Here is a 22109-nt window from a genome sequence, read left to right as displayed (position 1 = left end):
TTTGTGGAAAAAGTTATTTTGCGCAAAGCTATCTCCCCGCCAACCTTGTCGCGCCTGGTAGGGACTTTGTGGGACTTGTAATATGCGGTTGTTAACACTAGATGGGGTAGTTTGGAGGAAGATTGTCATTTTGCGTCCTGGAAGCTTTTAAATTATTTAACAAACTTTTGGAAACGTTATATCCAACTTCAGGGCTGCCAACTTTTCAAAAAGCCTTGGAGTGAGATTTTGTCGGGCCAACCAAAATTTTGCCATATACACGCCAATTTTTGTTTGGCCCACTGCCATACACAAAAAACACATACCTCTGACCATACATCAGTGGTTCTCAATGTATGGGCCTTAGGCACTACTCAGAGTGTACAAATGGAACCACAGGACACAGCATGGCCCATTTTGTGCATATTTATTTGGGGAAAAAGTAAACACATAGTACAAAGTAAACAGATATGTAGTACACAGTATGTGTTAAAACAATAAAATAATAATAAAAATGAAAAACCCCAAAACATTTTTTAACCATCACAGAACTATATGCTAACAAAAAAAGATTACTCATCTCCAGCTACTTATCTCATTCCTTGATGGCTGTGTGCTTGATTGTATTTAGACGTTGCCTTTTTTGAGGCCTTGATTATGTCCTGGGAGGGCTCCCACTTGAAGCAGGGCTCCAGGCCAGCCATCTTGATTGTCATGATGGACGACAATGTCCCATCCAGAGCCAGGCTGTTTCTGGTTTTGGTTTTATTCAGCCCCACCACGGAAAAAACCCTCTCTGCATCGGCGTTGGAGTGGGGTAAAACAAGGACCAGCTTGGCAATTGTTGATAGCCTCATGAAAAGAGGGAATCCTGTCACCTATGAAGAAGGAACCAAGAACACAATGTAAAAATATGTAATATTACTTTGTAAGAGGAGTAAAGGATAATTAATTTAGTCTATAACCAAATGCATGCACCTAGTTTTATGCATACATACCAAATGATTCTAATTTGAATTTTCTACTGTTATTGGTGTACAAGAATCATTCTTACCCTGTGTTTACGGGTTGCCATCTCAGCCCAGAAGTTCTCTGTCTCGTGTCCAGAGTCCTGGAGGGGTGGTAATACCATAGTCTGGTATTCCAGGAGCTCTTCACTAAGTTTATCATGTTCCTCTGGCCCATGGTAGGGGAGCAGGTGAGGGAACCTTATTTTAAAGCAGAGTTACAAGTATTTTATTTTTGATATATGATGTATTTATGATATATGTCATCAACCCAAAGAATTGTTTTTTTAAAAGCCAGTTAGGGATGGATCATGTGCTTAGAGGCATTCTTGTTATAGAATTCATGGCATTAAGTCTCAGATAACAAGCAGAGATTGCTGAAAGAAATCCTAACCTCTCTACAAAGTACAGGACATCTTCCATGCCACATTCCAACCTTTGCCGGACATCTATGAATTTTGCATGCTTGAGCAGTGGCTCTTGCAGAGGCAGCTTCTTCATAGCATACTCCACAGCATTGATTAGAAAACTGAGGGCAGCTTCATGGAACTTCTCAACCTGATGAGGTGTGATGTCTCCATCATCAAGCAATCTGTGGAGCTTGGCCCTAGTGGTAAAGCCAATGTTCAGCTTTCTTCCTGTCACAGATACAACAAATCAAGGTTGACAGATATGCTGTGTCATGCTTATCATAAAAATAATAATAATTATAATTATAATAGTAGAATATTAAACACTGACCTGGCAAATGGTTGTCCTTTTCTTTGAAACAAATCTCATGTGGCTGTTCGTGGCCTATCAGCGCTCTAGGTACCATGAATTTACTGCACATCTTGCGAATGAAGTTCAACATCTACACATCAACACAGACATTTACAGGTGTAAAACAGTAAAACATGTTGCAGCAGAAAAAGCAACAACAGCAAAAGTATATCCGCTGCTTCTGTACCTCATCATGTAGTAAGAATATTGATGAACATTCTCTCTGCAGTAGAAGGTTGAAAGATGTGAATGTTGGTATGTTGGCCTGGAAAAAGAGCAGGTACACCTCTCTCATGGGGTCAGTGAATGCCTCCCGAAGTCTCCTGAACCTCGCCTGACTTTCATCTTAAATGGAAAAAACAAAATTGGCAATATGTACAGCTAACAAACTTGTGGTATTAGTAGTAGATGCATAAGGGAAATGACATGAGGGACCATACTGGCAGATTTGAAGTAGCTGGCCAAAGGGTCATACAGCCTCAGAATCCGGGTCACGCAGCGCTCAAGGCTTAACCAACGAACAGAGATATGCTGCAGGATCTCCATATACTTTGCCTCGTGAAGCTCACAAAATTCTGTTACAGGCATTTAATTATAAAACATATGTATTAAAAGTTCTGTATTTCAATATTTTAATTGGGACTGTCAAAAGTGCATATCTCTTAAGTAGCCCTTTCGGTTGGTGCTACCCTTAAACCAGTAGCACACATCCACTATCAGGTCCTCCAGATCAAATTTAGAAACCTGCAATACATAATCAGACCAGAAACATTAAGGTTAATGCATGTAATCAGTACACAGATATTAGTTACATGTGAAGTAAAATTAGGCCTATACTTACTTCCAAAAACCCTGCACCAGCTTTTTTAGCGGTATTATGGACAATATGACATGGGCAGCCATGAACATAAATGCTGGGGTGTTCCTTCAGGATTCTGGAGGAAATGGAGGTCTGTGAACCTGTGTTCACTGCAGCATTATCCACAGAAAGACCAACACACTTCTGCCAGGGAATAGCCTTTTCTTCCAAGGTGGTCTTGATCTTGCTGAAGATCACTTCTGCTGTCCCACAGCTTGCTCCGCTAGTAGTACACATCCCCAGGAAGCGGTGTTCAACCTTATCTTTCATAAAGATCCTGACTGTCAGGGGGTTCATCTTCTCTACTCCTGCAATGACAGCATAGTTAAGCAAAACATCCCATCCTCTTATGTACATGTATGCACAAAAACTAAATAATGCCAGATTATTGTTAAGGTGAAAAACATCATAGTTTGGGAACTACCTGTGTCATTGGATCCATCTGTGACTAGAGTGTATGGCTGTTCCCTCATTTGATCGACCAACTCCCTCATAAAATGTGGTGCCAGCGCCTCGTTTACTATGCTGGACATTTTTGTCCTGGCACACCGGTATTCCTGGGCTGTTCTTGAGTCTTTGAAACACTCCTTTAGAAGAGGCCCCAGGTGGTCTGCAACAGCTAGTGGAACATTGTGCTGCACTAGTGTTGCGGTTATTTTGACCTCAGCCCTCCTTGTCTGCAAGATTTTTTTTATTAGTACTCCCCAAAGAACACAGTTGAGTTGAAATAGACATTATATTAGACAAAACTATAAATTGTGATAGAACAGTAGTAGTACACAAAACTCTTGAACCTTGACAGACCATGACAGTGATACATAGCATACCTTAGCCTCTTGGTCTGCCATACCCACAACAGAGGAACAGGGCACTGAAAATCTGTCTAAAGTTGCCTGAGATTGAAGTGCCTGCTGCTTGTCCTGGTGGCTCTTGCTCTTGATGTGTCGCACAACATCAGTCACCCCTTGGTGGCAACATGAGTTCTCGACACGACACACAGAGCACCAGTAATGTGTGCTGAGGGTCCCTCTTGTTATGAATGGCCATGTTGTGGTCCACTCACTTTTAAAGATGGACCTGTATTTTGCAGCTCCACACATGGCTCTACTCCTCGACCCCTGCTCAGGCCACCACTGTTCTTCATTCTCTGTCTGTGGCTGTTCTATCTGTTCCTGTTCTGTCTCTTGTTCTGTCTGTTCCTGTTCTGTCTCTTGTTCTGTTGGTCGCTGTTCTGTCCGTTGTTCTGTCTGTTCCTGTTCGGTCTCTTGTTCTGTTGGTTCCTGTTCTGTTTGTTGTTGTTCTGTAGCCCTTTTCTTGTGTGTCTGGTTTTTCGATAGATAAAATAAAATATTTCTCTTTGTTCCTGCTGATGGCCCTGGCTTTTTTTTATTGGGCATCCTTGAAACCTTTAGGTTTAATAAAAGTCATGTTGGTTTATAATTCTGCGCTAGTATATCAGTTACAATATGCTTTTTTCTGGTGTACAATTTATGTTGTGCTGCATTTAGACCTCAAACTAATAGTTTACAAATATCTCTCTTGTTTACACATTAAAACGAATAGGTTACTTTAAGAGCATAAACACTTATAATTATTAAAAAATACATACCTGAAAAGGGGGGAATATAATCCAGTGACGGGCTTCTTTGGATAAAAAGTCAAGCATCTGATAGTAGTCCGACCGGTTCTGGCAGCGCGAAACAACACAACTAAGTCTAACTAATCGACTAATCACCCTGTGCGGTGGTGTTTATGAATGAATCAAGACTCAAAAACGTAGATAACAGATAACCGAACCGATTTTTTTTTCTTTTTTTTTTTGCCCGGAGTCAGACGTGTGTCAGACGAAATTCAGCGTGAGAAATCGGGGGTGTGGCGTGAGAGCGTGTGAAGTGATTCAAATGAGTGTGTCTCACGGCCAATGCGTGAGAGTTGGCAGCTTTGCAACTTATATCTGACTTTAGATAAATATTCTGATGAGTAGTCATCCACTGCAGAGCCCCATACACTCCAGGCTTTGGGCGGAGACAATAGTGATGTTGATCGCGTTTTTTTTGGATATTTTCGTGTTTTTTGCTTATGTGATGTATCCTGTAGGCATACTAGCCTACTCAATGCATTTAATAGATACCAAGACTGAATGGGGAGATCGCTGTAATAAAAGTTTCCTCTTGAACGTAAACGGATGGACCCTGTTGCTTTAAAATGGGAAGGGCGGTCGCCTGGACGGGACAGGACACTAGAAGCCATTCAGGACGACATTGATCCAGAAATACCTCGACCCCCCAGAAATACCTTCATTTTTGTAAATAAAAGATTCATCTCTCCTTGCATATTCTCTCTATTGTGCCCTCAAGCACACTGTTGTTTAAGTGTGGTTGCAAGGAAATCGCAGTAATGCCAGTGTGGTTTCAAGGAAGCTGCTATCATATGGTCATATATTCAAATATGTTTCGTTCTGTTTTATGCATTTCTTTTTAATCTATCACATGTATATGTATGAACATCCGGCTCCGCCTGACACAGTTCAACCGCTTTTAATGATGATTCCTGTCACACTATTCTTTCAGGCCATGCAGAATGTACAATTATCCAGAAGAACACCGTGTTGGGCGGAGACAAACCCCTGCACCGCTTCATCAAGGGACAACCCAAGATCATCGGTGTAAGACACAACACACACTCACACACACACACACACACACACACACACACACACACACACACATGCACGTGTTTGCACAATTACAATTTAAACCTGCATTATTGACTTTGACTTCTGACAAGTGACATTGTGTATTTTAATATACTCAATATGAAAATAATTGATCTAATATTTGACATTTGTGAAGTGGTCTTGTTGAATTCTGTCATGGGGGTGTGTGTGGTTGTGTTACATCAGATCGTATTGCTGATCATGGGCTCCTCGTTCTTCATTCTGACCATCCCACTGAGAGAGTTCCCTTCGCTGCAAAGGTTTGGTGTGTACATCCAGCCAGGCTTTTGGCTCGGCCCACTGGTTAGTAGTCCACTACTCTGAGAAAAGAAAAGTAATTGGGTGAAATTTACAGTGGGTGCATTTTGAGTAAAGCTCCTGTAAGAGTTAAGAGTTGTATTAGAGAGAGTTAACAGTTGTATTAGAGAGGGGGAAAGAGCACGATTAGGAAACTAAACGACCAAAAAAGGGCCATCCCTGCTATCCCCACGTTTCTCTGCCATAAAGAAGTGTTGCATTCACCCTCCTGTGATTGATAGGCAGGATTTCACAGACAAATCAGGGAAGAGATGGTCCAAACCATAAATGGTCTCAAACAGAGGCAGGCGCAGTCAACTGTAAACAGACATTCTCACAGTGCATTTCACTCACTAAATTCTTAAATTTTACCTATCGCATAATTGAATGGAAATTTCCTGGATATATTCATATTTTATAATCAAATGAATCATTAATCCCTTGATTTTAAACAGATACAATTTTCTATTGTAATTAATTAATTGAATACCTAATTTAAACCATATGGCATCATTGAGTGCTGCACATTTTTACTTACAGTTCATTGTGTGTGGAATACTGTACATCTTGACAGAGCATAACCCAACCAAAAAAACGGTATGTTTTGCAATACAATCTCTTATCTTTTGATAATAATTGTTAATATCTCTGTTTATCCATTCAATGAAAATGAAAGAAGTGTGCGGTGTTAAACAAATGCTATCTAGCTTGTACAAAGACCCCTCCCCGTTCTTCTTCTCTGTCCCCAGGTGACAGCAAGTTTTGCTGTTAGCATCGTGGCATTGCTGGCTGCGCTGTGGGTGGCCTTCATAACAGTTCTGCCCTTTTTGCTGCATGGACATTATATCTTTGGGTATCACGGTTATGGGCAGGAATGCGAAGTAAGAGATTTTTTTGGTCGAGTTTGGTCAACAATGGGCGTAGGAGGTAGTGCTGGGCCGACGCTCTAGTCATGCGCCTCAATCAAACTCCCCATAACTGATAGGCGGTCGATTAAAGGCGTTAATCTCAAACACCCATGTGCCGAGTAGAATTTCGCCCACCATCGTCCCAGCCTTCCCCAATACAGGCACAAGTGTAGGGAAATATTGCAGCTATTTAATACCAAGGTATAATTTGCCCTTAAAGGTGTTGTTAGTAAGATTCCAGAGTCGTCAGTAGAAAGAGCTGAGAAGATCTGAGGCATGCAAGATCTTGAAACTAAACAAAATCTAAAAAGTCCCCTCCTTCTCTGCTCCCATCTCTCCCTATGTTTCTCCCTAATTGAGAATTGTTGCATTTCTTGTTGCACAACTGTGATTGACAGGCAACATGGTTTCCCTGAACCAATCAGCGAAGAGATGCCCTGGTTTGTCAGAAATGACCCGGGAGTGACAGAAAACCCAAATATTCTCAGACAGAGGCAGACCCACCTTATTAACTTATCTATTGGTATGGGTATACTGACAGCCCAGGTAGGCATGCTGCTAAAAATGACATCAAACCTCAGGAATAATAATAATGACACATGTAATTACTTCTATGTATTGCAAGCTAAGTAAAGTAGTGGGAACTCAGGTTAAAATAACTGGGATGAAAAGATTGAGCGTGTGTGTATATGTGTGGTGTTTTTGTTTGTAGCTTCTGGTGCGTTTTTTGTACGTGGTGATTGAGGTCTACATCTTCGTAGGAGTGTCAGCATTTGCCGGTACTGCTTTACGCTCCTCCGGTAGCCAGGTGACTAGTTAAAAGACACACACACACACACACACACACACACACACACGCACACACACACACACGCACACACACAGGCCAACACACACAAACACACACACACTTAAACACACAAAGCATCGGCTATCTTTTGTAATCCCTCCCCCTCTTCTTCACATCTCATCTCATCTCTCTCTCTTAATCTTATTCTCTCCATCTCATCTCTCCCTACCTCTTCTTATCTTGCTCCATCTCATCTCTCTATCTCTTTTCACCTCTCTCTCTCTCTCCATATCCCATCTCTTTTCATCCATCTTATTTTCTCAGACCCAGGTCGTGATGATGCAACGCCAACCGCCAACTGAATGAGGAGCATGCACACACACACACACACGTACCCGCACGCACGCACTTACGCACACACACGCTTCTCTTTGGACTCATTAATGCCATGTTGTATACAAAACCTATTCAAATGTGTTAGCCTTGGTAGAGATATGTGTATCAATGGGTACCGCCTATATTTACCTTTTACACGTTGTGAATACCCATTCTTACTAAACCACTGCTGATGACACAGAAACAAATACCTGATGTACTAATGCCATACTGTATATGTAATAAAAATAAATAAATTTACATAGCATTCTTTATCTCTAGTATAAACCAACAATAAATTTGTAGAGTAGAATACAGGACTAATATTTAGAAACAAAGAGGACAAGCTGATGAAGAACATTTAATGTCAATGTCGGTGTTCCTGAGCAGCTTTCAAATCTGTGCTGATTATCTTAAATCAAAACAGTGCTGTGATGGATTTGAAACATTGGATTCTTTCATAACAGTGATTTGGGGAATGCAGTAGAATAAGGTGAGAGTGAATCTGTTGGGATGCCCTAATAGGCTTAATGTGAAAACTACGGAAGCCCTAAATGGCAAGATAAAAAGGATATTTGCAGTTTTTTTTAAAAGCTTCCATGTCATGTGACCCAGTGGGCTGATTCAAAATCAGATAAACTGATTTTCATCTACATAAAATCGAAAATAAAGGTTTACAGGAGGAGGCTGTTTAAGAGTCTAGTAGTCAGAGTGCCCTGAAGTACCTGAATCCCTATGTTCTGCTAAAACACCACAGTCCACGCATCCAGAAAATGATGCACTTTGTTTTTTTTCTGGAACAGAATAAAAAAAAATACTCTTTGTATTATAGAGGCCGTTTTAGGTTGGTGTTGTAGTTAAGTGAGTGTGGGTCTCGACACAGCTTTAAATGTCTGCATTTAATCACGGGAACTTGATTTATGAAATTGTATTTGTTTATTTCTTAGCTCTGTGGATAAAAAAGTTACCATATATGATGCTGTAAGAATATCTCACTAAATTCATTAACTGGGTACAAATTCTTAACTCTACATTATTGTCAATAATGTGGATAGAGTATTGACTAACGATAGTGATGTTGATGTTTGTTGCGTTTTCAGAACAACGCGGTTTTGGTGTACACGTTGAACCAACACGAAAGGTAAGCATCTCTGCTCCAATGGTGAGAGAACAATGAGCTTTGGTGTGCAGGGTTATAATAGTGTAATAATCATGTATGTGTCGTGTTCTAGGTATGTGACGGCGTGTGCCTTCTCTCCCACTGATGCTATCATTGCAATATTATAGTTAAATATCCGTCAGTTCATACTATTACTACTAATACTACTAATACTAACAATATTTCAACCTCTGGAGGATACAGCACAGACAACAGCAACCATACTATCAGATAATCAATAATAAACTGTGTGTGTGTGTGTGTGTGTGTGTGTGTGTGTGTGCGTGCGTGTGCGTGTGTATGTGTGTGCGTGTGTGTGTGTGTGTCCCTCCCACCCTCCCACCCCCTACCTTTCGTGCCTTGATCAGGTGGAAAATTATTCCCAGGTGAGTTTACCTTATCTCTCCCCAGCTGATAAACACAGGAACCACTGTACGTACATACCAACTATTAACTTGTTTAGACACTTGATCGTCAGCGAATGATGGTGGATTTAGAACCAGGTCATTAAGGAGCGGATAGGGGATAGACAGTACAGAGACAGGTTATTAATGAGCAGGTAGGGGCTAGGGTTAGGGGCCCTCTTGCTCAGGGATACCTACAGGTAGAGGCTGATCCTAGCCTCCCACTACCTTGGTTACGTAGACTTCAAGGTTAACTTGGATTGTATGTGTCCTTAGTTGAAATTATATAAAATGTTACATTTATTTGAAATGTTTTATATTTCAGAGGATTGCGCAACAGCCTTCAGGAACGGTAGGAAACTGCTCTTTAACTTTCCTTTAGGTCTGACAAATGTCAGTCCATTGTTTAGTATCAACAACAGACTGATATTTCGATGTCATTAAACATTATTCTGTATTTTAGTAGTCTTCTCTCCCTGTCCCTCACCCTTTGTCTCTGTCGCTCTTTGTTTCTCTCCCTTTCTCTATCTGCCTCTCAGGGAGAACGGCAGCGGGTCGGTCCAGGCTGCTGGTCTCTGATTGGTCAGAGGAGGATGTTGGGGCGTGGCTCGTGGAGGAGGGCCTAGAGGGATTGGCCGTCACGTTCCGAGCCAATAACATCGATGGGGCGGAGCTTCTGGGAATGACCAAAGACACACTGGTGGAGCTGCGCGTGGGTGAGAGAAAGTGCTGATAACTGTCAGTATTAACAAACACTACCACTATTATAGTGGTACAAAGGAAAAGAAACAGGTATATATATAGCACTTTTCCTTATAATATAATCTACCCCCTAGTTAGATTGTTGTCATCCTAAACCTAAGGAAAATGTAAAGACAACCTCAACCTCTAGGTGGAGCTAGAGGGTAATCTGTGGATGGTCTTAAACATTGGTCTTTTGTGTCCGTGTCTGTGTCAATGTCTATGTCTGTGTGTCTGCTGCCAGAGTCAGTGGGTTTGCGTGGTAAGGTCCTCAGGAAGATCGAGGAGTTAAAAGGTGTGTCTGTGTGTTCGGGTGTACCTGATGAGTACCTGTGTCCAATCACCAGAGAGCTGATGAAGGAGCCCGTCATCGCTGCAGGTGAGCTTAACAACAACCGTGGTTCAACACTGTATACCTCAAAACAGCACACAAAACGTTTTTTTGTCACAGCTTTTTTTTTATTTAGATGGACTGTATGTCTGAAATGTATTTCTTATTTTACCTGCTTGTACTTTTATTTTATATATAAAGTTGAATGATTGTCTTTTAACCCAGACGGCTACTCCTATGAGAGGGAGGCCATTGAGAGCTGGATCAACAGCCGGAACCGCTCCAGCCCCATGACCAACCTGCCCCTGAAGACTACCCTGCTCACGCCCAACCACACCCTGAAGATGGCCATCGGGCGCTGGGCCACCAGCGGACCTGGGAACCGCCTCAACGGGACTCACCACGCAAGAGAGAATACCGGGGATACATAAGCCACGGCCTATCCGGTGTTGTTGATGTAACGCATGTCTTAGACACAACCAGAAGGCTCTCCGAAGGCCTTCTGGTTGTTTTTCTGGAAGAGGAACAGGGTGTGAGTGAGGTGGCCGGGGGTGTGGTTGGCGTCGCACTCAACAGCAAAGGTTTCTTAAAGTCTTAAGTATCTGTTAGGCTGGAACAGGGCTTAAACCGGACTCCGATGCAGAGGTAGTCTCCAATGAAAAGTTTTAATAACACGTTCCAAAAACTCAGGAGTTCCAGACAAAAAGGTAAAACAAGGTACATTCCAAAATCCAAAGTGACATTCTAGTTCTCAAAAAACTCAAAAAGGCGAATATACGATAAACAGGGTAAAGTTCTTAGCATAAGCTTACTATGGGCGTTTGGACAAAAACCCAGCACAGCAGGAACTGAAAACAAGGTTTAAGTACCCACACTTAATTGGACACATGATAATCAACAGATTAACCTCAGGTGGCAAACCCAAGATGGCCGAACCCAAACAGAAGCATGAAACACAAGGTCATAGTAGCCACTAGAGGCCAGCAAAAAATCCCAAAATCATAACAGTATCATCCAATCAAACAGTTACATTCAGGCAGTGTGCGGACTCAACAAGTCAACTCGGTTAAATTTATTTTTGTTTTGTATTTATGGCTGGTTGACTTGATGTGTATGTCTCCAAACCCTCCTTAACATGTCCTGTGTAGTTTGTATAACAGTGGCTGCTAAGCAGCTGAAGCTTAAAGGATGCCTGCCCATTGTGTGTATGTCTTTGGGGATTGAACCCATGAACTTTTATTGTGGCGAGTCAAACACCAGAGGACTCGCCGCTGGTGTCTCTTTAAAGGAGACAGACAAAATGAATGCTCATACCCTGGACTCTGTGGTGGACTCTGTGAAAAGTCTGTTTTTCTTTCCATCGTTGAATCGTGCATGTAATTTAGTAGTCCTGTTGTAGTCATTTACCAATACACATTTCATGTTCTCTGCACTTCATTTAAATAATATATCATGTGTTGTATGTAAGCAATCATTACTGTAATTAAATGGTTATGTATCAAGAACAGGATTCCTCGTTTCAAATGAGTTATACTTCCTGGGTCATATTGATGATTTTATTGTCAGTGTTCTATGGAAGCTCAGATTTCAGATTTGAACTGCAAAACAATCATAGCCTGTGGGGGGCATGTTTTGTATCACCAAAAGGGAGGCGATGTTGCTGGCAGTGAGTCATGTCCAGATGCACTGCGTATGGCTTGGAGACTGTTGCGTAAGAGGGGCTGAAACTTACCAAAGAGCTCCACTTTTTTTGCAAATCCAGCATTTAATTATCAAAAAAAAAATGGATCCAGCACGCACCGAAACCGACGCTTTACCAGGTTTGTGGAAAACGTTATTTTGCGTCCAACTTTCTCCCCGCCAACCTTGTCGCGTCTAGTAGGGACTTTTTGGCACTTGTAAGATGCGGTTGTTAACAATAGATTGGACAGTTTGGAGGAATATTGGCGAAAGGATGCGTCCTGGAATTGTGTAACAAATGTTTGGAAACGTTATATCTAACTGATATCTAACTATCAACATTCTGATGAGTAGGCCTAGCCCTGTTCCTGTTTGGCTTAATATCCCAAACCTCACAGCATTTCATTGACACTCTGGGGCTGCTTGACATCTGAAACGTAGGAGTGTCATAAAAGTAGTAAAAGTAGCCAGCGCCATATCCAAAACTGCAGAGCCCAATACACTCCAGGCTTTGGGCGGAGACAATAGTGATATTGATCGCGTTTTTGTTGGACATTTTTTTGCTTATGTGATGTATCCTGTAGGCCTATGCTAGCCTACTCAATGCATTTAGTAGATGCAAAGGCTGAATTGGGGGGTTGCTGTAATAAAAGTGTCCTGTTGTAAACAGATGGACCCTGTTGCTTTAAAATGGGAAGGGCGGTCGCCTGGTCGGGAAAGGACACTAGAAGTCATTCAGGACGACTTTAATCCAGAAATACCTCGACACCTAAGTAGTTGGGGCTTCATTTTTGTAAATAAAAGAGTCATCTCTCCTTGCATATTCTCTCTATTGTGCCCTCAAGCACACTGTTGTTTTAGTGTGGTTGCAAGGAAATCGCACTAATGCCAGTATGGTTTCAAGGAAGCTGCTATCATATGGTCATATATTCAAATATGTTTCGTTCTGTTTTATGCATTTCTTTTTAATCTATCACATGTATATGTATGAACATCCGGTACCGCCTGACACAGTTCAACCGCTTTTAATGATGATTCCTGTCACACTATTCTTTCAGGCCATGCAGAATGTACAATTATCCAGAAGAACACCGTGTTGGGCGGAGACAAACCCCTGCACCGCTTCATCAAGGGACAACCCAAGATCATCGGTGTAAGACACAACACACACTCTCACACACACACACACACACACACACACACACACACACACACACACACACACACACACACACACACACACACGCATGTAAGTGGCACATTGTATATTTTTAATTTACTCAAGATGAAAATATTTGATATCATATTTGACATTTGTGAAGTGGTCTTGTTGAATTCTGTAATGGTTGTGTGTGTGTGTGTGTGTGTGTGTGTGTGTGTGTGTGTGTGTGTGTGTGTGTGTGTGTGTGTGTATGTGTTTGTGTGTGGTAGATCAGATCGTATTGCTGATCCTTGGCTCCTCGTTTTTCATTCTGTCCATTCCACTGAGCGAGGTCACTGAGACGCTAAGGTTTGGTGTGTACATCCAGCCAGGCTTCTGGCTCAGCCCAATGGTTAGTAGTACACTGCTCAGAGAAATGAAAGCAGTTGGGTGAAATGTACAGTTGGTGCATTTTGAGTAAAGCTGCTGTAAGATTTAAGAGTTGTATGAGATAGGGGAAGAGAGCAGAAGATAGCAAGATTTGGAAACTAATCAACCAAAAATGGGCCATCCCTGCTCCCTCCCCACGTTTCTCCGCCCGAAGTGTTCAATTCACCCTCCTGTGATTGATAGGCAGGATTCCACAGACAAATCAGGGAAGAGATGGTTTAAACAATTAATGGTCTCAAACAGAGGCAGGCACAGTCAACAGTAAACAGAAATTCTCACAGTGCATTTCACTCACTAAATTCACTCTTATAATTCTCTTAAATCAGATATACAGCATAATTGAATGGAATTCTCCTGGATATATTAATATTTTATATTATTATTATCAAAATGAATCATTAATCCCTTGATTTGAACCAGATATATTTTTAAATGCCATGAATTATTTGAATACCTAATTTAAACCATATGGCATCATACTGAACATTTTTACTTACAGTTCATTGTGTGTGGAATACTGTACATCTCGACGGAGTATAACCCAACCAAAAAAACGGTATGTTTTGCAATACAACCTCTAATCTTGTGATAAAAATTGTTAATATCTCTGTTTATCCATTCAGTGAAAATGAAAGAAGTGTGTGGTGTTAAATAAATGCTATCTAGCTTGTACAAAGACCCCTCCCCGTTCAGTGTTGTGCCTGAACGCGTTCATTGAACGATAGTTCATGAACTCGGTCATATTTTGGGCGAACGTGAACTGAACGTACTGTATTACTGCCTGATGAACGTTACTGTGAACTCGTTCATTCTGGTGTCTGTGAACGGCACGCACACTTGGTTTAACTTCGTTCAATATGGGGGTTATTTGTTTATCAACACGGCGGATGCGCGCGCAGATCGCCGTGTTGTTTGACCGGTTGCCATGGTAATCTCCGTGTGGTTAATTTGCAGTTGCGGTGTTGCAGGCTTACTGTTACATTAAACTGTAATCAGAAAATGCGGTTATATGCTATATATCCTATAGTATCTGTCGTATAAAGGCTGGGACGAATTTAAAATTATAAATATGTACACTTTATTTTGAAAGTATAGACCGGCGCGATTCCCATTGAAAGGAATGGCGCGGTGATTATTCTTCAAAACGAGAGCTGTTAAATTGTGGAAAATGAATTAAACTGTAATCAGACACTGCGGTTATATGCTATAGACCCTAGAGTATCTGTGGTATAAAGGCTGAGACGAATTTCGAATTATAAATATGTACAATCCATAACGTTAGCTCTCTGGCTCATAGTTCAGCGGACTAGAATACCTCATATAATCATTGCTTGATGGCCGGAAACGGAAAGGGGGGCTGTTCACGTTTGGTTGTAGTCTTTTCGCCCGGTTCTCCGTCTCATCAGTAGGGCTAGCGAAAAGACTACAACCAAACGTGAACACCCCCCCTTTCCGTTTCCGGCCAACGAGCAATGAGTCTTCCAACAGAAATCAATGGGATTTACAAAATGCGCTAAATGTGCAATAAAACACGATAGAAACTGTATTTCGCTACGATAATTGATTCAACCACTCTATTTCATCCTAGACAAACCACAAAGGGGGCTCAATGTTCAAAATACCGGATAAAACGAATAGCTCACAGCAACATATTGAAAAAAAGAACTATGAACTAGTTCATTTTTTCGAACGGTGAACTTAGTTCAAAATTTTGAATTATGAACGTTTAACTGAACTAGCTCATTTTAAAAATTGTGAACTGAGCTTTGAATTAGTTCACGTAGAGAGTGAACTTTCCGAACACTGTCCCCGTTCTTCTTCTCTGTCCCCAGGTGACAGCTAGTCTCGCTGTTAGCATCGTGGCATTGCTGGCTGCGCTGTGGGTGGCCTTCCTAAAAGTTCTGCCCATCTTGCTGTATGTACATGACAGCCGTTGGAATCACAGTTCTGGGGAGGAAAGCAAAGTAAGAGATTTTTTGGTCGAGTAGCTAGTGCTGGGCAGACACATCATGCGCCCTAATCAATCTCCCCATAACTGATAGGCGGTTGATTGAAGACGTTTATCTCACGCATGCATGTGCCGAGTAGAAATTCGCCCACCACCACCCCAGCCTTCCCCAATGCAGGCAGAAGTGTAGGAAAGTATGGCTGCTATTTAATACCACAGTATAATTTGGCCTTAAAGGTGTTGTTAGTAAGATTCCAGAGTCGTCAGTAGAAAGAGCTGAGAAGAGCCAAGAGACTAAACAAAAACAAAAAAAGTCCATTCCCTCTCTGCCCCTATCTCTCCCTATGTTTCTCCCTAATGAGACTTGTTGCATTTCACAAAGCTGTGATTGACAGGCAACATTGTTTCCCTGAACCAATCAGCGAAGAGATGCCCTGATTGGTCAGAAATGACCCAGGAGTGAGAGAGAATTGAAATATTCTCAGACAGAGGCAGACCCACCTTATTAAAGGGACATATCATACCACCAGGTGTGAGTGTGATTAGCCATTACAAGCCGTTTTCAAAATGTGCAGCATTGTGACATCACAGGTGGGCGTGTCCATCTAGATGTGTGACGGATAGATGGACACGCCAACCTGTGATGTCACAATGCTGCACATTTTCAAACCTGCTTGTAATGGCTAATCACACTCACACCTGGTGGTATGATATGTCCCCTTTAACTTATCTAAGTGTTATGGGTATACTGACAGCCCAGGTAGGCGTTGCTGCTCAAAACACATCAAACCTCAGGAATAATAATAATGACACATGTAATTACTTCTATGTATTGAAGCTTAGTAAAGTAGTGGGAACTCAGTTTAAATTAACCGGGATGAGGAGATTGAGTGTGTGTGTATATGTGCCGTTTTTGTTTGTAGATTCTGGCGTTAACGTTATACATGGTGATTGAGGTCTACACCTTCGTAGGAGTGTTAATCTTCATCACCATGTCAGCACTTGCCGGTATCTCTCTACGGTCCTCCGGTAGCCAGGTGACTAGTTAAAAGACACATGCACACACACACACACCCACACACAAATGCATGCACGCACACAGGCCAATACAAACACACTTAAACACACAAAGCATCGGCTATCTTTTGTAATCCCTCCCCCTCTTCTTCACATCTCATCTCATCTCTCTCTCTTAATCTTATTCTCTCCATCTCATCTTTCCCTACCTCTTCTTATCTTGCTCCATCTCATCTCTCTATCTCTTTTCATCTCTCTCTCTCTCCATATCCCATCTCTTTTCATCCATCTTATTTTCTCAGACCCAGGTCCTGATGATGCAACGCCAACCGCCAACTGAATGAGGAGCATGCACACACACACACGTACTCGCACGCACGCATTTACGCACACACACACTTCTCTTTGGACTCATTAATGCCATGTTGTATACAAAACCTATTCAAATGTGTTAGCCTTGGTAGAGATATGTGTATCAATGGGTACCGCCTATATTTACCTTTTACACATTGTGAATACCCATTCTTACTAAACCACTACTGATGACACAGAAACAAATACCTGATGTACTAATGCCATGTTTCTGTAGTAAAAATAACTTTATTTACATAGCATCCTGTATCTTTAACATAAACCAGCAATGAATTTGTAGAGTAGAATACAGGACTAATATTTAGAAACCAAGAGGCCAGGCTGATGAAGAACATTTAATGTCAATGTCTGTGTTCCTGAGCAGCTCTCTAATCTGTGCTGATTATCTTAAATCAAAACAGTGCTGTGATGGATTTGAAACATTGGATGCTTTAGAAACAGTGATTTTGGAAATGCAGTAGAATAGGGTGAGAGTGAATCTGTTGTGATACCCTAATAGGCTTAGTGTGGAAACTACGAAAGCCCTGAATGGCAAGATAAAAAAGATAATTGCAGTTTTTTTAATAGCTTCCATGTCATGTGACACAGTGGGCTAAATCAAAACCAGATATAACTACCCAAAACAATCAGACAACTATGTATATATCGGTCTGTCTTTATAGATCTTTTTCTGTTGTGTAGTTATTGAGCCTTTATTCAGCCTTTGCTGATCTCCAAAAAACATCACAAAAAGGATATATAATCAGCATTTCATAGTGTGTGGTTATTACAATCGGGAAGTAGGCTGTGGACGAGTTGCAAGAAAATAAATTCATCTCATACACACAGCCATACTACTTGGGTTGTTCTTTTTATTATGCCCCATCCATGCACCATGCATTGTATTCGCCTTCCTGCCCAACTTCCTAGTGCGGTTGTGACACGGCAACTAGAATGTGCTATAACGGACCTCACCACATACCAGAGAAATTATATATACCATATGTTTTATGACATTGTTTTTGTTTATTTATAGAAATAAATGTTTTCAATTAATGGTACATTTATGTATCACACCTTTGGAATTTCAGATCAACACATTTGTACAGGGAAATGTCTTAAAACAGACATACTAAATACAGAGCAACCAAATTAGTATTTTATTGTCACCTCAAAAGCTATGCTATCGTTTCTTTCAGTTCTGTGCATTTAGATGTTTCAGTTCTGTTGCTGATGAACAAGCATTGTTCTGGCTGATGTGATGGCTTTCCCGTTAGGCCGTGGTGCATGTATCCATTGTAGAAGTCTGCTGCTGACAGCCGTTTCTTCAATACAACAGCATTGAATCCCACCCAGCCTTCCTGGAACATATATGAAGCAGGAAACATTTTAAATTTCACTTTAATTAAATCCAAATTCAGTTAGGTCAGATATTCTGAACCGAAGATGTTAATCATTAACAAAGGAAACATGATTTATTTTTGTCTTGCATACCTTGCAACAGACTGCCAACGTGTTTGACATTTTAAGATAGATGATCGAACCAGGAATTGGTGGCCTTGCATGACCTTGAAAATGCACAAATCAAGTGAGAAATCAGATTTCATGAGTTTCTCCAATTCTCAATTAAATTAATTTACACTTTTTTTAAATTGTAATTCTGTACCTGATAAAGAAATGTCACATTTTCCAACAAAGTCCAGAAGTTTGATGGTCTTTCCCATCCATAGGGTTCTCAAGGGAATCTAAAGCAGTGGATAATGTATGATGAGCATACATTATAAAGACAAGTCCTAAACAACCCTAGAAAAAAGGAAACATATCTACCGTCCTCACCCGTGAGCCAATGGCACGAAACAGACGATCGATCTCGCCAGAGGTTTGGTCCTCCCACGACACCCAGCTCATTGAAATACTAATTTTGGGAGCTATGAGGGAGGTTGGGTTTTCATAAGTTCACAATAAACAGGCATTTATTTTGAAAGATTGTGCGCTTCAAACCAGAACGTACCTGATGTTGCTCCTGCCTGGTTTTGCTCCACTTTGTTAGCAAGTCTCTCTGGAAGTGTCTTAAGTGTGTCCATCAGCTGGAATTAAGAGACGGGACTCATAAATGCAGTCACAAACCTTTCTCTGGTGCTCAATGGGCAGAGTGACAGACAGAGAGGGGCCTACCAGATGGGCCCCTTTGGTGGCCAGGGTTGCCCCTAGCTGGTCAGCAGTGCAGTCTGTGGGCACCGAGTAAGTCTCCTGGCGGAGTATGGGCCCCACATCAAACCTATGGCAAAGAATGCATTGAATCAAGTCCTTAGGTTAATACAAATATAAAAAAAATAGTAAGCTGCCAGTTTGCGGTTAATGTGGTGGCTCATATGGTGTCTGACTTTCAGCCAAAGGGTGCTGTGTTCGCTCCACACTGTCCTGATCGTTGACCAAAGACGTTCGCTCCTTTATTACATGAATTCACATTAAAGGTTGAATCCTACTTCAGTGTCAATAGCAGACATGGGCGTCCACCGGCTGCAGCGATCATGGCTCTTCTCCAGACGTATAGCTACACAGAGAGGCGCACATAAGCTACGGCCGCCACTGCTAACCTTGAGACCCGTGCCGGCTTTTCGACGTAGAGGTAGAGGTTGAGCTTGAGTCCCACTGGATAAAAGCACTGTGCTAAAGGTCTGGCTGCGACAAACCCCCGACACAGGGCGGGAGTGGCTCCTACCTACAGGGCCGTATCTGCATGATGGTGACCCCTGTGACGGCGTCTCCGTGCAGGACGGTATGGAACACCGGCGCTGGGCCTCGCCACCGTGGCAACAGGCTCGGGTGCACGTTGAGGATTCCACTGTAGTCGGGCACAACGACACACACAGTGTTTCACACTGTCAAAGCTCCTACTCGGGGAATGGGTTAACCTTATCGGTGCTTGGTACTTGGTTCTATGAACATCCTTACTGTACTGACAACAATATATTGTTTCTCCTTCTTCTGACAAATGTACTTATTGTAATTCGCATTGGATAAAAGCGTCTGCTAACTGTCCCAAATGTAAAATTTAAATGTAAAGTACACTTGATAAAGAGTTTGTATAGTTGCTCACAATGGAAATTGGCGTATTAGTCGCTCTTTGAGTAAGCAGCCGAACGATACCACCACGCCGACATCAAAGTGACCCTGGAGGTCTACGACAGGCCAGATGTGGACGGGAAGTCCATTTTGGTCCGCAAACTTCTTCACGGGAACGTTGTTGGACAGAGCAACAACCTCCAGAGACGCCACAACGCTTTCATTAGATCCCCTGAAAAGATCATAAACAGACTTTTGTCATGTTAAGGTAGTATGGCAAAGTTATACTCTTGATTGTAAAGAGTCTTGAGCAAACTTTACTTATTTCTCCATGAGTAAATAATACACTACTTAAAATAGAAGAACGAAAAATGACATACAGCAATGATGCCTTGATCTGACCATTTGCTTTCAAAATAAGGTTACTCAATAAATTTGAAAAGCATTATTCCTTGTCGTTGTACTCAATTAAGCTGAAAGTGGATGTGCCAAATGAAACAAAACTCATGTTGAACATGAAGTTGTATGAAACGATCGGGCGGCGGGTTGTACCTGGTGGCTGTCAGGGACTTAAGAGACTCCAGTGCAAAATCATCCGTCCCAAAAAACAGAACCCTCCAGGGTGGTCCTGATGTGGAGCAGAGCCTACGGTGTTTATACTCGGACCTCTGGGCTTTCTCACCCAACAGTCCCACACATGCACTGGAGTGTTTGTGGCATCGGAGGCCAAGTATCTTTAGTGCAAGTTGTCTTGTGTTGACATGGTTCCACATAGGCAACAACATCATAGTTTCATTATCAATATTGATTTCCCATAGACAAAGTGAGGACAGAAGAGCGGAGCAGCAACGTTATGACTCATGGATGCTCGTATTCAGTCGCAATGCGGAGACTCCCATGAGTTCAAAGACATACAGGATAAATAAAAGCATCAAACATCAGACTATGCTTGTATCTTAGTTCTCGTCTCATTGCCTTGACTTGATGTCGTTGCTGCAGGGCGCCGCCATGACTGAAGTCATGACAGCATGCTTCCGGTCCGGCAAGAGAGGCGATCTTCTGCTATTGGTGTTTTGGGAACTCGAGGAGGTGTGCATCCCGCCACCTCGTGGACTGGCGGGTGGACTACAGCGTCCACTCAAAAAAAGGGGACTTTTGTCTTCTACACTTTCAACCCTTTACAATAGAAATTCCCATTAATATAATTAACATTAACCTGGGAATATTAAAAGGGAAACCGTTGTCTTCTACATGGTCTATCCAAAACCAAATGATTGTTCCCCAACCATTCCACCAAAACAGCATTAGTTGGAGTGGTCTTAACCAGCTTCACCAGTGAGGTATTACAAGTCCAATTTGAGTGTAATTAAGGCTTTAGGGCAGAACCCAAACGATAATATCAGGATGGTCCCCAAAGGCTCATAAGGCAGGGTGTGCCATCTAAATTCTGAATTATGTTTTACTACATTCAATTATTCATTCAACATTTTATTTTCTTCAACAAATCACAGACTTTGTTTTCGTTTAAGGACGCCATCAAAATAATCCATTATCTTGTCCAAACCACAGCAATCTTTAACTTGTGAACTAGACTTATACTCGTATCGAACTCTTGATTTAAATGGCACAGAGGTTACTTATTAAATGAAAGGTATAACTTTGACATCATAATGTGTGTGTGCTTTATAACTGTGCACGTGTGCCGGCTGTTTGAACAGTGTATCACAAACTGCGAACGCAAGGTTATGGCAAGGCTGTCTAAATAGTAACCTAGCAACACAGGTCAATGACCTCATCATTCAGAGGAACCGCCATTGCCCATAGCAATATTTACCTGGTTGGACCCCACTCTTTTGCCCCAAAAAAATAACATCTATTTCAAATAAATGTCATGAATAAGTGTACTATGATGAGCTTTTTCATTATGTATTTTTTCAACCCTGGCAGAATATCCTACAGACAACTTATTTATTTGAAATACAAACCAACATTTTGACCATATTGTACCCCATCGTATGCGTTTAGGTTTCTCTTGTGGAGAAATGTGTTCACAGTAATGGAGGACATACCGGAGCTCCTCCCATGTGGACTTTGGTCCTGGTCCCAGCTCGCCATCCTCCTGAACTAG

At 41.7% G+C, this 22109-nt stretch overlaps 4 protein-coding genes and 2 long non-coding RNA genes across 6 annotated transcripts; 3 read left to right on the top strand and 3 right to left on the bottom strand.

Annotated features, from left to right (window-relative positions):
- Positions 1 to 186: 186 nt before the first annotated feature.
- On the bottom strand, positions 187 to 2289 carry LOC307076061 (uncharacterized protein). The gene is made up of 6 exons (XM_079736910.1): positions 2189 to 2289; positions 1936 to 2093; positions 1728 to 1839; positions 1381 to 1624; positions 1034 to 1187; positions 187 to 857 (listed from the first exon to the last, which is right to left on the bottom strand). Exons 2-6 carry the CDS (start codon positions 2041 to 2043, stop codon positions 570 to 572), a joined length of 906 nt encoding a protein of 301 aa, XP_079593036.1. The 5' UTR covers positions 2044 to 2093; positions 2189 to 2289; the 3' UTR covers positions 187 to 569.
- An 89-nt stretch (positions 2290 to 2378) lies between these two features.
- Positions 2379 to 3690, bottom strand: LOC307076063. Its single transcript, XR_013811881.1, has 3 exons — positions 3032 to 3690; positions 2590 to 2915; positions 2379 to 2492 (listed from the first exon to the last, which is right to left on the bottom strand). It is a non-coding gene; the product is annotated as an uncharacterized lncRNA (long non-coding RNA).
- Positions 3691 to 5192: 1502 nt separating this feature from the next.
- Positions 5193 to 6259, top strand: LOC307076064. The gene is made up of 3 exons (XR_013811882.1): positions 5193 to 5272; positions 5510 to 5626; positions 6161 to 6259. It is a non-coding gene; the product is annotated as an uncharacterized lncRNA (long non-coding RNA).
- A 3301-nt stretch (positions 6260 to 9560) lies between these two features.
- Positions 9561 to 11755, top strand: LOC307076062 (WD repeat, SAM and U-box domain-containing protein 1-like). Its single transcript, XM_079736911.1, has 4 exons — positions 9561 to 9608; positions 9796 to 9972; positions 10242 to 10376; positions 10554 to 11755. The coding sequence occupies exons 1-4, from the start codon at positions 9566 to 9568 to the stop codon at positions 10757 to 10759; spliced, it is 561 nt and encodes a 186-aa protein (XP_079593037.1). The 5' UTR covers positions 9561 to 9565; the 3' UTR covers positions 10760 to 11755.
- Positions 11756 to 11955: 200 nt separating this feature from the next.
- LOC307076240 (uncharacterized protein) lies at positions 11956 to 17820 on the top strand (the record flags this gene model as incomplete). The annotated part of the gene is made up of 7 exons (XM_079737165.1): positions 11956 to 12148; positions 13067 to 13161; positions 13445 to 13561; positions 14099 to 14155; positions 15432 to 15563; positions 16471 to 16584; positions 16867 to 17820. The coding sequence occupies 7 exons, from the start codon at positions 11956 to 11958 to the stop codon at positions 16906 to 16908; spliced, it is 750 nt and encodes a 249-aa protein (XP_079593291.1). The 3' UTR covers positions 16909 to 17820.
- Positions 17821 to 18001: 181 nt separating this feature from the next.
- On the bottom strand, positions 18002 to 20961 carry mtfmt (mitochondrial methionyl-tRNA formyltransferase). The gene is made up of 9 exons (XM_079737083.1): positions 20534 to 20961; positions 20016 to 20213; positions 19638 to 19760; positions 19091 to 19193; positions 18927 to 19002; positions 18752 to 18843; positions 18582 to 18660; positions 18410 to 18483; positions 18002 to 18276 (listed from the first exon to the last, which is right to left on the bottom strand). Exons 1-9 carry the CDS (start codon positions 20767 to 20769, stop codon positions 18094 to 18096), a joined length of 1164 nt encoding a protein of 387 aa, XP_079593209.1. The 5' UTR covers positions 20770 to 20961; the 3' UTR covers positions 18002 to 18093.
- Between the last annotated feature and the right edge of the window lie 1148 nt (positions 20962 to 22109).

Source organism: Pollachius pollachius (assembly GCF_949987615.1).
Source record: "Pollachius pollachius genome assembly, chromosome: 5".
Taxonomy (NCBI): domain Eukaryota; kingdom Metazoa; phylum Chordata; class Actinopteri; order Gadiformes; family Gadidae; genus Pollachius; species Pollachius pollachius.
The sequence above is the reverse complement of the archived record's forward strand: the minus strand, read 5'-3'. Positions and strand labels throughout refer to the sequence as shown.